The 13,306-nt window shown below is 33.6% G+C and overlaps 4 protein-coding genes across 4 annotated transcripts; 2 read left to right on the top strand and 2 right to left on the bottom strand.

Moving 5' to 3' along the window:
* Positions 1–1,623: 1,623 nt before the first annotated feature.
* OCT59_028680 (Coronin-like protein crn1) lies at positions 1,624–2,214 on the bottom strand (the record flags this gene model as incomplete). The annotated part of the gene is made up of 1 exon (XM_066147471.1): positions 1,624–2,214. One exon carries the CDS (start codon positions 2,212–2,214, stop codon positions 1,624–1,626), a length of 591 nt encoding a protein of 196 aa, XP_065994180.1.
* Positions 2,215–4,740: 2,526 nt separating this feature from the next.
* Positions 4,741–5,183, top strand: OCT59_028679 (uncharacterized protein; the record flags this gene model as incomplete). The annotated part of the gene is made up of 2 exons (XM_066147470.1): positions 4,741–4,761; positions 4,830–5,183. The coding sequence occupies 2 exons, from the start codon at positions 4,741–4,743 to the stop codon at positions 5,181–5,183; spliced, it is 375 nt and encodes a 124-aa protein (XP_065994179.1).
* A 949-nt stretch (positions 5,184–6,132) lies between these two features.
* On the top strand, positions 6,133–6,420 carry OCT59_028678 (uncharacterized protein; the record flags this gene model as incomplete). Its single annotated transcript, XM_025324409.2, has 1 exon — positions 6,133–6,420. The coding sequence occupies one exon, from the start codon at positions 6,133–6,135 to the stop codon at positions 6,418–6,420; it is 288 nt and encodes a 95-aa protein (XP_025186246.2).
* Positions 6,421–7,499: 1,079 nt separating this feature from the next.
* OCT59_028677 (uncharacterized protein) lies at positions 7,500–8,664 on the bottom strand (the record flags this gene model as incomplete). The annotated part of the gene is made up of 4 exons (XM_066147469.1): positions 7,500–8,011; positions 8,203–8,283; positions 8,409–8,463; positions 8,533–8,664. 4 exons carry the CDS (start codon positions 8,662–8,664, stop codon positions 7,500–7,502), a joined length of 780 nt encoding a protein of 259 aa, XP_065994178.1.
* Positions 8,665–13,306: the final 4,642 nt, after the last annotated feature.

Genomic DNA, 13,306 nt, shown 5'->3' with positions numbered 1-13,306 from the left:
TCATTAATAGGAACTACTTGCAATTTCTTTCGGGTATATGCACATCTGGATACACCTAATCGACCATGTGGTCCATTAAGGAGATATGTAGGAGGCTGTTCGGGTGAGAGTATCATTTTTTTGATTACACGAATGTTTGGGTTCCATCTTATGTCTCCTGTACAGAATTTTCCGTGAAGTTTATTACCGAGTACTGAGATAGGTTCATCTAACTTTACTCGGACACACGTTCCTTCAGAGAGAAGTTCCGTCTTTTTTGACACTTTGGGTGACCCTGTCGGAATGTCTGGGGGATTTCTCTGCCAGAGTTCATTTACTTTACTCACTATATTATGGAAATCTTCTGACCATTCCACGGATGTCACCCCGGTTTTCAACTCCTGTGCTACCATTCGTTTAAGAAGGGGTTCTTGGATGACTTGGATAGCTCTTTCAGCATAAGATTGCTGTTTATGCCTTCCTGGCTCTCCGAACCTCATCATCACCCTAGGCTGTTCAGGGAAAAATCACGTACCTGATCATTGGTGAATTCTGATCTGGAGTCTGTCTCTATTCGATGTGTTGGTGGCTTGATACGATTTCTTCTGTAGATTTTAACAAATCCATTGAGAACCCTATTTGCGGTTTTATCCTTTAGGGGTTCTGCGTCGACTCGTTTACCTGCGACTTCCACCAATACGAGGAAATAGTGGAATCCTTTGGGGTCGACTGGCATCTCTGCGAGATCTGCCTGATGTGTCGCATTTGGTTTCCATACAACTACTCGTGGACGCTCTGATGACTTCTCCTTTAGGGGCTTTTTGTATAGGTTGTAGTGCTCCTCACCTTTTAGAATTCGTGCTGGTACTCCGGAGAGATTGTAGTATTTGTAATAATTCTCTAAATGCGACATATTACGACAAATTAAAGGAATGGTTTTAGACTTCAAATCTTAAAATGACACATTTTTACTGCCTAAAGTGCAAGAAGGAAACTGAGACGGCTAGTGAAATACAAGATATGACTACAAATGGGCGTTACCGGCTGCATGGTGACTGCACAATTTGTGGTATGCATAAGAATACTTTTACTGGAATAGACTGGGTGATCAAGAAGAAGACTAAGGAGAAAAAGAAAGAAACCGCTGCTAAGAGACAGCAGACGGCTTACAATCGGCAATGCAAAAAACTTGGACAGAAAATCTTAGATTCTGATGACGCTTGTAAACAGTGTATTGATAAATGCCTTAAAAAGGCAAAAAAGAGGAAGACGGATTAGTACTGTCTTCTAAACTTATCTGGATATGCTCTATTCTCAATACCCATTGTTCAATTACTTATTTTTTCTGACGGGGGCGGGACGGGGTTGGTCTTACTGGCTCTATAGACCTTCTAGGGGCTTAACTGCTAACTTATCTGGTTTGCTATCTCACTGCCTCCAACAGATTATTAGACGGAATCCTGATTATATGACAGAACTATGACAGAATGACAGATCTGGGGGGTAAAATCAAAACTTTTTTCTGGGGATACCCTCTCCCGATTTTTCTGAAACATCTGTCATATCCGTCATATCTGTCATACCCCTTTGATTCTATCGTATTTTCCTCTCTTTTCCCTTATTTTATCCTTTTTTAGTATATTGTTATATGACAGATGTTATTGACAGATGGTGACAGATATAGGGGATTCCTGAGCCCCCGTAGGGGGGAAGGAGGTACTGCGACGGGTCGTAGACCCGGAGGTGGGTGGTGCTTGCACCTCCCACATCCAGCCCGACGACTCTTAGCCTGTCCTGGTCATCAAGCGAACATTCCATAAAGTACCACTTTTCTGCATCTGTGATAATTCCGAATACCTTACCTACAAACACACTCTCTTCCTCCATCTCATTCGCCTTACGTTTACAGTTTGATAATGCAGATTCGAGTTGAACAGCATTCTGAGCAATACCCTTAAAAAAATCTTCGTCCTTTACCTCTGTCACGCTAACAGTTTTCGCAGTTTGGAGTAAGTCTATTGCGAAATCAACTGGTCCGTGTCCATTGGGTCCTGTGATGTTTTTTTCTGGTCGAAGCTCAAACTTCCCCTCGTACAGATTTACTCTGGTAACAAGATAGGAGCAGACATATTGTGATTTCGATGCTTCATTCCCGCTGATTGGAATAGCCTTTAGACGGGCCTTCAGTTCGGTTACAAGATTGTTAAATATTGCCTTGGAAGAATTCTCTTCCATTTCTTTATACTCGCAAGTGAAAGGTGGGAACACTGATAACGAGGGATCGTCTGACTCGCCAAGACCATAAAGCTGACACACCTTCGGGAATGACTAATCTGAAAATGGTTTTGATGGCATCTCAATGAATACGGTGAACTTGAGATTGTTTTTTGACACGAATACGTTAAGCATCTCACGAAGACCCTGATCGTTTCGAGGTGAGAATTTTCCACTATCATTTAACTTCCGCTCCATCATTCTCGAGCGCTGGTATCTTACGCACTCCACGTATGTGTTCTTTGAGACCATCGAGGGTCGCGTGTTCGATATTTACGGTCCACTTGAAGCTCTTCGTCCGTTTCAGACTTACAACAACGTCGAATGCTGTAATGCAACAACAGGGTTAGTAAATGCTCTCCATAACCTGTTGATTTAAGCGACTCATGACCTAATGATTTCCGAGACTGCACGGTCCCAGAAATTTCTTGGCAGAAATACATACCATGGACAGACTTGCTGAGTGATTTCTCTAGCAACGAAATACGCTCAAGTAATTCCTGCTCACGGGTTGAAGTGGCGGTCGAGGCAGGTGGTTCAACTAGAACGTAAATATGTTTTTTAGGCGGCTTCTCAGTCCAATAGTCACCAATTTCGTTTATTGCAGACAGCTCGTTATTGTCATTGAGTGTGAGATTCTTCAATGGATTGTCAAGGTGATCGCTGCCAATTTCTACCTTCTATAGCCTGAGCTTGTTTGCGTCCACACCAGCAAAGTCATTCTGTTTTTCCGCTTTAATAACCTTCTTGAGTTCACTAACAGGCTCGTCCCTACTTATTTTGACAGAGAAAGCGTTCGCAAGGGTATTTCCTTTGACAAGGCAAAGTAACGTGATAGACATTTTTCAGTTTATATAGAAATTTTTGTGAAATATTATTGGCTAAAAGTAACGTACGTGAGGACAAGAGTAAAAAAAAATTTTATTTGAGAAAAACACTAAGTTAGGGTATATGTAAAAAATTCAGCCATTACACAGACACTGTCGTATGACGCATTTATTTGGTCACACAGGAGTACATGCATGTGGATCATTGAACATTTTCCGAGCTGTTGATCATTGCTCCGGGCTATACCCAGTTTCACTAATTTATTAACAAAATATATTTGTCATATGACACTCTGAACAAATGAATAGAGTATCACGTGCCTGTGATATGACGACAATTAATTATGATCTTAATTTTATCAACAAAGAAAAAAAGAAAAAAAAAAAACTCTTTTCCAAAAAATTCTGGAACAAAAAATTTTTTATAACGTCGTCGTTTATTTTTATAAATATTACAAAAACGTTCGTTTCCATTTATTTCTGACAAGAGTTTTATGTTTTCACTTTATTACAGTTACACTTTTTATCATTCTTTATTATACATAAATATTACTTTTACTTCGTTTCTTTATTATTTTAGTGTTAAAAAGTCAGGAAAAATTTTTTTTTTAACTGGACATTTTATAATAGTCCAACTGGTTTCTTTTTTTTACCTCCTTTCATTATCACAAATATGAGTAACGAAGATACTCCTAACCTCTGCCAACCTACCAAGGCTATAGTTCATCTTTACCGACCAGCAAAGGTCCATACGTTTCGCTTTCATATCAAAAAACTCAATCCCTATGTCCGTTATGACTAAGGTTGCTTGCCGAAACCTAGGGGTTTAGGCAAGATGGCGTTTTGCTGAAAAGCGAAATTCTGCTGAAACTATATTAAAGTTATATTAAAAAACTGGCGAAACTTTGGAGAAAGGCGAAACTGCCAAAACTTATTATAAATGCTGAAACTGCCAAAACTCTGCCAAAACTATAATAAATCTATAGTAAAATTTTGACGAAACTAATCGTAGGATTTTGAAGAGGTTTAGACAAGCAACCTTAGTTATGACACTAGAGGAAGTGGCACATTATACAACTCTAGTTTAGGTCATTATTACATGCTCGATACCACTTACAGAGCTGATCATCCTAATACTGGTGACAAATTATACCGGATTTACACCAATGATATTGAACTATCACAAGAACACTGTCGTACATTTGGATCAACATCTAAGATTGCCAATCTGAACTACTTAATAGGAAATTACCTCACATTCATATTCTTTCTTAATAGACAATTTCCCAAGCATGTCGTAAACAAATACTTTAAATGTTTACGCCAATTATTAATAGAAAAATTTTTGGCAATCCACCGCCGATTGGACTTCTACAAAAACACTGAAATAGTTAGTTGGAAGTCAACCAAAACTTTTATCAAATTTAGTTTTGAAAATCACATGATTTACTTAGGCTTTTACCTTGCCTGCAAACATAATAATTGCCAAGACCTGCAGCTTCAGTTACGAATCGAGATAATTGGCGTTGTAATCGCCACTATAAGGCTATTGTACTAAAACACCCCTCCAATCCTCTCACCTCAGTCAAAACTTCTGTCAAATCCACAAGTATTACGATTAATACTGCAGTACCAAAGCATGATCCTAAATTTCATTGTAATGAATCTACTATTGGCATCGGTAAGGAAGTTCATTCACAATGCCTTGGCGTCAGTTATACAGTCACAATACGAAAATATAACCATTAGTACAAACCACAAAACGCTAGGTTACAACATAGCGTAACTCCAGTGACCAAAATTAACCCAAAAAAGAGAGTTACTTCAGAATATCGTTATTTCAAAGAATATTCACGTTTCACCTTTGACATACACCGTTCTCCAAAACAGATTGAACGATGGAAGCAGCTTACCACTAGTGTTTTCAGACACGAACATAACGGTACATCACTCAAAAATAAACCTTTCCTGCTAAATGAGGATAAGGACAACGCCAAACCTTATGTGGTCTTTAAACAGATTTATCACTTACCGAAAAGGACACATGATAATATAGGTTATATCGAACAATGTGAAAATCGTGCCAATAAGAAATTATTTTAATCAACAAAAAATTGGATCCGTTGAGTCAAAAAGCGTAACAAGCTGAAGAAAAGATTACCTCCTTTACCACCAGATTTTAATGGTGACGCTTGCCTATTCTATTACAACACCTACAACATACATTTATTTGACTACAAAGTACGCAGCCGTTTTGATGTCAGCTCCCTTCGCGAATATAATTATGGCTACCATAAAGCCTTGGAACTCTATCACAACTTTAAACAAAGATCATCTCGCCGCATTACCCAGGAAGAAATATCCCCATCGATAAACAGTAATACGATTATTAATGCACGTGATCATGTCATTATTAATGACTCCTCTACCTATTTTAGTCAATTTCACCTCCCGACTCCTCTATATAATCAATAAGTACCGGTTTTCTTTATTCACCTTATTTTTGGGTTTTTGGGTTTTTTTTCTTTTTACATATCACTCCTTTATCATAGGATAGTTTTCATTATTTGTTTTATTTTGATAGTTTTACTTCTTTATTAGAAGACAATTTCGGACCTACTAAAAATATACCATTCTATGCCTGACAGTATTTACGCATAGTAGTTAGTAATAGCCTAACTAAAAGAAAAATACAGGTGATCTGTTTGAACTACTTTTTTGTTTTTTTCTGTTCGCCTTTATCACTGTCCTTTTCCTAATTTTTAGCGGGTGTGCCATAAATTAGTTTCTCTTAAAATTCTAGTCAGAGCTTGATTTATTGGGCGATGATGTTTACATTGTGCATTTTTTATAATTTTTATTAGTCTAAAATTATCAATGTACTCTCCTGGCTTACCTTAAAATAAAATAAATTAAATTAACAAAGAAAAAATAAGCATCTTTATAGTACGTCACTTAGGCGAAAACTGTAAAAGAGTAAAATGGCATATGTGGAATGTAAAATTGGCCTTTTTCTGATGATATAGATCATCTTGAAAGGCGTTGCAAAGCAATGAAAGAGGGTCATACCCACTATACCGCTAAGGCTTTAATCGATACTTCAGTTTACAATAATTTTATTAGAAAAAACGTGGCTGATAAACTTGGATTGAAGTATGCCAAACCTTCCAAAAATATCTTGAAGAGAGTACCGAATGCATTAGGTTTTATAGACTGTCTAGATTTATCTTTAAAAATCAAAGGGGAAGATAGTTTAGTGACAACTGATTGTGATGACCCCTTAAACGATTTTGTGGTGGTCAAAGAACCCAAAGCCAATCTTGTATTCGGATTAAAATAGCTGTGGTTACGAGAAGCAAAGATTGATATACGGAAAGAAGGAATAGAAATCTACGGTATATTTGTTCCATTCCTTATGAATTATACGGGATAAAAAATTAGCTTATTAGAAAATCGGATGGAAACCTCTCCGTCATTACGGTTTTATGTACCATTTAACATTCTTATTTTTTTCTCATTATTTTCACGTATTTTCTTGATTTTTGCAATATCAGAAATACGGACAGATTCTGTATAGCTGTCTTTAACAAATTTCCGTCTGATCCCAGTTATTCTTATATGATTTCACCCACAAGAGTATTCCTTATGCTGAACCTTATTTTTGTGTCTACTTTGTACCTTTCAGGTATTTATTAGAGTATTCTGTAATGGAAATGACTCCATTACTTCGTGGTTAAAGCCCAGGTACCGCCCAGATATAACGTACTTACTAAATGACATTTATATATTGTTATCTTTTATCTACATAAAATATACGTTATTTATTTGTAAAAATAACTGATGTGTTGGGATATCCGGGCTCTACTTACAATTGCGATATGAAATTTGGCCTTGACCTTTCTTTGAAATGTTATGTCAGTCATAATCCTCTCTAAGATCATCTCTAGTATTGTTAATTTCTTCTTCAGTAATAATTCGCTCTTCTTTAGATAATTCAAAATAGAGTTTGTATAAGTTCTCAACACTTTCAAGAAGCTCTTTCTTATTTTCATATCATTCCCTATATCGATTTATTCGTTTTTTATATGTCTCCTCATTTGGAAATAACATTATGGCGACAGTTCTTATGTATTCGTTGGGTTTATCTTCTTTTTGCAATTTTTTCACATAGCTAACGTATTCTTTTATAAACTTACTGTCTCTCTTGTAGCGAGAACAGAGTGCGCTGTCTATTATTTTTATTTGCGCCTTCTCAATGTCTTTCTACGTAATAATACCTGTTGAAACTACTTCGTAGGCTCTACCTAAACCGTTATCTTCCATTATACAATACCTGCATTGCATATTTGTTATGAAAAAAAATTTACATAGAAAAATAAATACAGATTATTATCATATTAGTAAATGGATATTAAGCCTTTATATTCGAAGTTTAACTATCATTGCTCGTTGTTCTGCATTTTCTTGTGTCATTTCACTATTTAGATAATAGTAAAATGCACGTTCATATGGAAGTGTCCGCTTTCCGTCAGATAAAATCCAACGCTTATCATCAAAGGGTGAAGCAGCCTGTTTCTCTACTTCAACGAGAGATATTATATGATCCTTAGTTCTGAACCCGACATTTTTTGCATAAATCTGTTTTTTGTCAAATAAACATTCCCTATATAATAAGGTCAAAGGATCATACTGTTCCCCAATTGCGGTAATAGACATATTATTTCTGGCAGTGTTCTCCATCCCCATCTTACTAATGCCTTTATGTCTTGAGCCGATACTACCATTTTCCAAAACATAATGGTATAATTTTGCACGTATCCCAAAGAATTCGGATATTATATAATCAGGACACTCATCCTTGAATTTACTTATGACACCCGCATTTTTTAATGTTCGTCCCCTTAACCACTGGTCCTCTGGAAGTGATTTTACTAATGGATGGTTAGGGAATAATTATTAAAATCAAAGAGGTCCGCATTTTTTAACATGTCCTGACAAATATCTTCTGTTTCTACCCCGTATATGAATGAATCAGTATCCATATAGCAAAGGGTTGCTTTTTCACCATAAGTTGCTTTTACGTAGTCATACCAGAATTGGTACATATGGAGTTTACTCAAACCTAGAACCGCTGCACTGACTAAGATCAGTTTATTTAACGTAACTTCTGATTTACCCATATGTACTCCTACTAAGTCCTTATCTAATAAACGGGCGTATTTGAATGAAGTTTTCGAATCTTGTTCAGAAGACTTTTCTCATCTTTTTTATTTCTAAGTGGTAATAACTTGATATCTATATGCTTTCGAACATTCTCCATAGTTTTACCATATACAGAGTTATTCATTAACTTGAAGAAGTCCCTCTCAAAATCATTCCTAGCCTTTTTTTAAAGATTTGAATTTAGTGAAATGTATGGTTCTAACCATGGAGATTGATCGAATGAAAGAACCTTTTGTATTTCATCTACTACCATTCCAAGTTTCACATAATATTGTAATTCGCTATAATGAAGGACATACTCATCTCTAGGTCCAAGATGCGTTATTAACTTTTCCACCGATACATAATTTTTCTTTCCCATTTTTTCTAAGTATGACTCCTGTTTTGGACTAAATTGTTCACGTTTTACCTTAATATTTTCGACTGCTGAGGGATATATATATATATATATATGAGATCCATTAAATAGTTATGCGTTTGTGCAGGAAAATAAGACTTAATTTGCACATAACAGCCTCGTGTTGCATCCTTTCGCTTCTTTAGGATAGTATTGAACACTTTTTTATTATTCTCTGGATCTTTAAGAAACTCATCACTATACTCCCACTTGTAATTTCCGATTTGGAAATACTGACTCATTGCCCATCCATAAAGATTATTAGCATCAACATATGACAACCATGTTTTTGGTCGGCGTATGTTAAAGTTTTTGCATTTTGGATTATTGGCTTTAAAATAACGTCTACAAGACATTGTAATTCCATCACGTTTTGCTTTTTCTGCAAAATCATGCATCTCCATATCTGTAAAAAGCTCAATTTTTACACCTGTGTATTTTAACATCGCATCCCAAGTTAAGGATGCTGCAGATACATAATGGCTTGGGTCTAGTTCATAGTATTTCATAGATGTTTCACAAAAGGCAGTCCATACGTCAGCAAGCAAGAGCACATCGGTTTTTGAATACAAATCATGATACTCACCTAGATTTTTACAGCCAAATTCCTTCTATACTTTTTGTGCGTGCTCATAATTTTTCTGTGATATTCTTCCTTTAAGGTCACTATAAAACTTTTCGATTGATGGTAATGACGTTTCTTTGAATTTTTCATGTGAATCGATATATTCATATGGGAAAACGCCTTTTCTGAGAAGTAACCCAATCTTTTCCATTGGAACACCTTCCTTTGTATAATACCTCATTGTTATTTTATATTTTTCTGGATGGCTATACAACGTTTTTTGTCTATTCGGAAATAGTGATTGCAACCGTTAGTTTTATTACATTTTACTGCACCTATATTCTCTGCTAGAGTGTCCAAGCTACATTTCATAAACTGATATGAATCTATGTATTTTATCTGGCCAACTCTCATTGTCTTGTATCGCTCAAAAGTTTCTGCAATGACTGAAATCCTATGTGAGAAAGCTGATTGGCTTACTGATTCACATATTAAGTGCGAATCATATCCACGAAAATTATGTATAACTACTGGAATTGGTGTATTCTATGGTACAATGCGCAATTTAAGATTACAGTCTTTATGGGCAGCACCTCTGAATTTTCCGGTTATATGACAATGATTCCAACCCTTGTCATGATTGAATGCTTTTTTACATATCCAGTATTCCTTTGCATTGCCAAATCTTTTGCGATCTTCTATATTGTTCTTATTTGCCAGAATTGGATTTGTGAATATTTTGTTAATTCGCTTCACTTCTTTATCCATTCTTTTCACGAATTCCTCTGTAGCATTAGGTCCTCGATAAATATATGGTCCCCAGATTTCTCTGGAGTCTATCCAATAAACTGAATAGGAGAAACTAATAGCTTTTTGTTCACCGATTTTCCGCATAGACCCTCCATATTTCTCATCAGTTTTTTTGTGTTTGGACTCAAAATCTACTTTAATTACACAGGGGCATGCATCATTCGCTCATAGTTTTTGAATTTTTCGAAATTATTTATTCCATCAGCCTTTGGAAGTGTGACTTTTTGTGATGTGTTGTCCATCCCATAGCACCACACATGATGCATGTCAAGTCTCTCCATCAGTAATATTTTAGGAGTAAGGATCCACGTAAAATCCTTATTTTCTGTAAATAGTAAGGATTCGCGTGGATCCTTCCCCACCTCAGCGGATCCTTGGAATTAAATATTTATAGAATCCCTAAGGATCCTAAATTTACCAATAAGGAATCCTTAAGGATATATTTATTATTTATTAATAGGTTTATTATTAATTAATTAATTTATTTATAGATTTATTAATATATTTATTACTTTTTATTTATTTATCTATATATTATTACATTTTTCTGGATTAATTAAATAAAAACGATTAGAAAAGACTATTACGATTACAAAGAAAATTCTAAATCAAAAAATGTAAATATTAAGCTTAGAGGCAGAATCTATGAATAAAAAAATTAAAAATATTAGTAAAAATTATTAATAAAGAAAAACAAAACATTTTCTTAATACATACTTTCAATTAAAAAGGTAAAAAAAAATGATATTTCGCAATGAATCTTATCATTTTTAAATTCTTAATTCTCTCATTGATGCCCTAGATGACCTACAAAAAAACTAAGAAAAAATTAGCAAATGCTTCATTAAAAAAAAAAAATTAAAAAATCAATCAAAATCCAGACCTATTGAATTTAAACCTTAGTGTCAATTACGGGCAGTTAAATAAACACGAAAAGCAGCAACTATGTTATAAATATACCCATCATCTCTAAATCGTAAATTTTTCAGCTGCAAAGTTTAAATTTAGTAACTTGTAAAATACTTGATAGTTTCTTGTATTTTTCTTGTTGAAAATTAACAGGAATTTCTGCAAATTATAATTGAGATCCTGTACTTTTAAAAAAAACACCTAAAAAAATAAAAAAAAAAACAACAAACAGTTAGAAGTGTTCGTTAAATTAAAAAAAATTGAAATAATTTTTACTATTACTTGCCGATATCCATGACCGTTATAATTTTATTCTATCATCACCTTTCATGTCGCTAAAAATAATGTGAAAATATTCTGCTCTTCGTTATAAATGCAATCTGTCTTTCAATGTTTCACTCTGCAATGTCTAGAGAAACAAAAACCCGTCTAAAAAAAAAGAAATAAAAAACGAACAGTTAATAATGTTCGTTAAAATAAAAAAATTTAAATAATTTTTTTTTTACTTTGTCAGTATCCTCACGTCAAAAAAAACCTTAAAACAGCCTAAAAAAAGAATAAAACGAACGGTTAGTAGTATTCGTTAAAATAAATGGAAAGAAAAAAAAAATTTTTTTCTTACTTACCGATATCCCAAATCCAGAGAGACTTGAATAAACTGCCTAAAAAAAGAAAAAAAAATGAACAGTTAGTAATATTCATTAACATAAAAAAAGAAAAAATCATGTTTTTTTACTTACCAGTTCTACATTAAGAGAGACTTGAAAAATCATCTAAAAAAAGAAAATAAAGCAAACTGTTAGTAATGTTCATTAAAATAAACAAAAAGAAAAAAAAAATTTTTTTTTTACACACCAGTATTCCGCATCTAGAAAGGCTCAAAACCACCTAAAAAAAAGAAAATGAACAGTTAGTGATGTTCGTTAAAATAAACAAAAAGAAAAAAAATAATTTTTTTTTCTTACTTGCCAGTATTTCACGTCCAAAAAGGCTCAAAATCACCTAAAAAAAAAGAAAAACGAACAGTTAGTAATGTTCGTTAATATAAAAAAAATGAAATTTTTTTTTATTTACTTACAAAAGTCCTATTTGAATATCCAAACCCAATCTTCTAGAAAAAAGAAAAAATAGAATAGTTAATGATATTCATTAATATGAAAAAAATGAATAATATTTTTTTTACTTGCCGAAATCCATGTTCAAGTACCTGAAAAAAAAGACGTCTAAAAAAAAGGAAATAAAATGAAACATTAGTTACGGCAACGTATCATTAAAATAAATAAAAAAATTAAAGTGTAAGCTTACCAAAATGCCGCATGCAAAGGAAATCTGAAAGAAACTAAAAAGAAAAGGCCCGACCATTTAAAAAAAGAAAAATGAAAATGAAACATTAGTTAATGTTTCGTTAAAATAAAAAAAAATTGTAAAAAAAAACTTGCCGCAAGAAAATCTGAAAGAACCGTCTAAAAAAAGAAATAACTGTTAGAAACCATTCATTAAAAGAAAGGAAAAAAAAAGTTTAAAACTTACCAGAATATCACCTTCAAAGTGATCCGAAAGAACCGTCTAGAAAAAAAAACAAAAAAATGAATTAGAACCTGCTCATTAAAAGAAATAATTAAATATATAAAAAAAAAACCTTACCAAAATCTGACTACTGACTAAAAAAATAGCAAAACGTTATTTAATATTTCATTATGGATTTTGTAGAGAGAGGGGAAAGAACAGGGTGAAGAAATAGGACGAGAAAGGGAAAAGGTGAGAGAGGGAAAGTTTTGTAAAAAAAAATTCCATATCAAGATATCAGATGGCCGATCGTTAAACATTAAAATTATAACACGTGATACACGTGATTTTTTAATTTTAAAATTAAAATTTTTTAAAGATTTAAATATAAGGAATATATAAGGATTTTTTATATGGAATCTTTAAAGAATCTTTAAGGATCTGTAAACTTATAGATTCCTTAAGGGTATTTTACAAATCAGTATGGATTTTTAAAGAATCCATAAAATTACAGATCTTTAAGGATTCTAAAGCAATTTATGGAATCCTTAAGGATCCATATTCCAAAAAATTTACTGATGTCTTTGCAGGGAAATGTTTGTGTACATTTATTACAGAAGTGTTTTTTTCCTTTATGAGCCGTATCCCCATATAATAATCTGTTGATATCCTTTACCCAGATGTAGTGATGCTTAATCTTAAAGTCTGTGACCTCACCTACGGTTTTGATAGTGCGATTAAGTGTATATTATGCTGACGATCATGATTTTTACTATATATTACACATTTGGGCGATTGTTTATTTTCATTCCATTC

This window comes from Rhizophagus irregularis, chromosome 8, assembly GCF_026210795.1.
Source record: "Rhizophagus irregularis chromosome 8, complete sequence".
Lineage (NCBI taxonomy): Eukaryota > Fungi > Glomeromycota > Glomeromycetes > Glomerales > Glomeraceae > Rhizophagus > Rhizophagus irregularis.
This window is presented reverse-complemented; position numbering and strand designations above follow the sequence as displayed.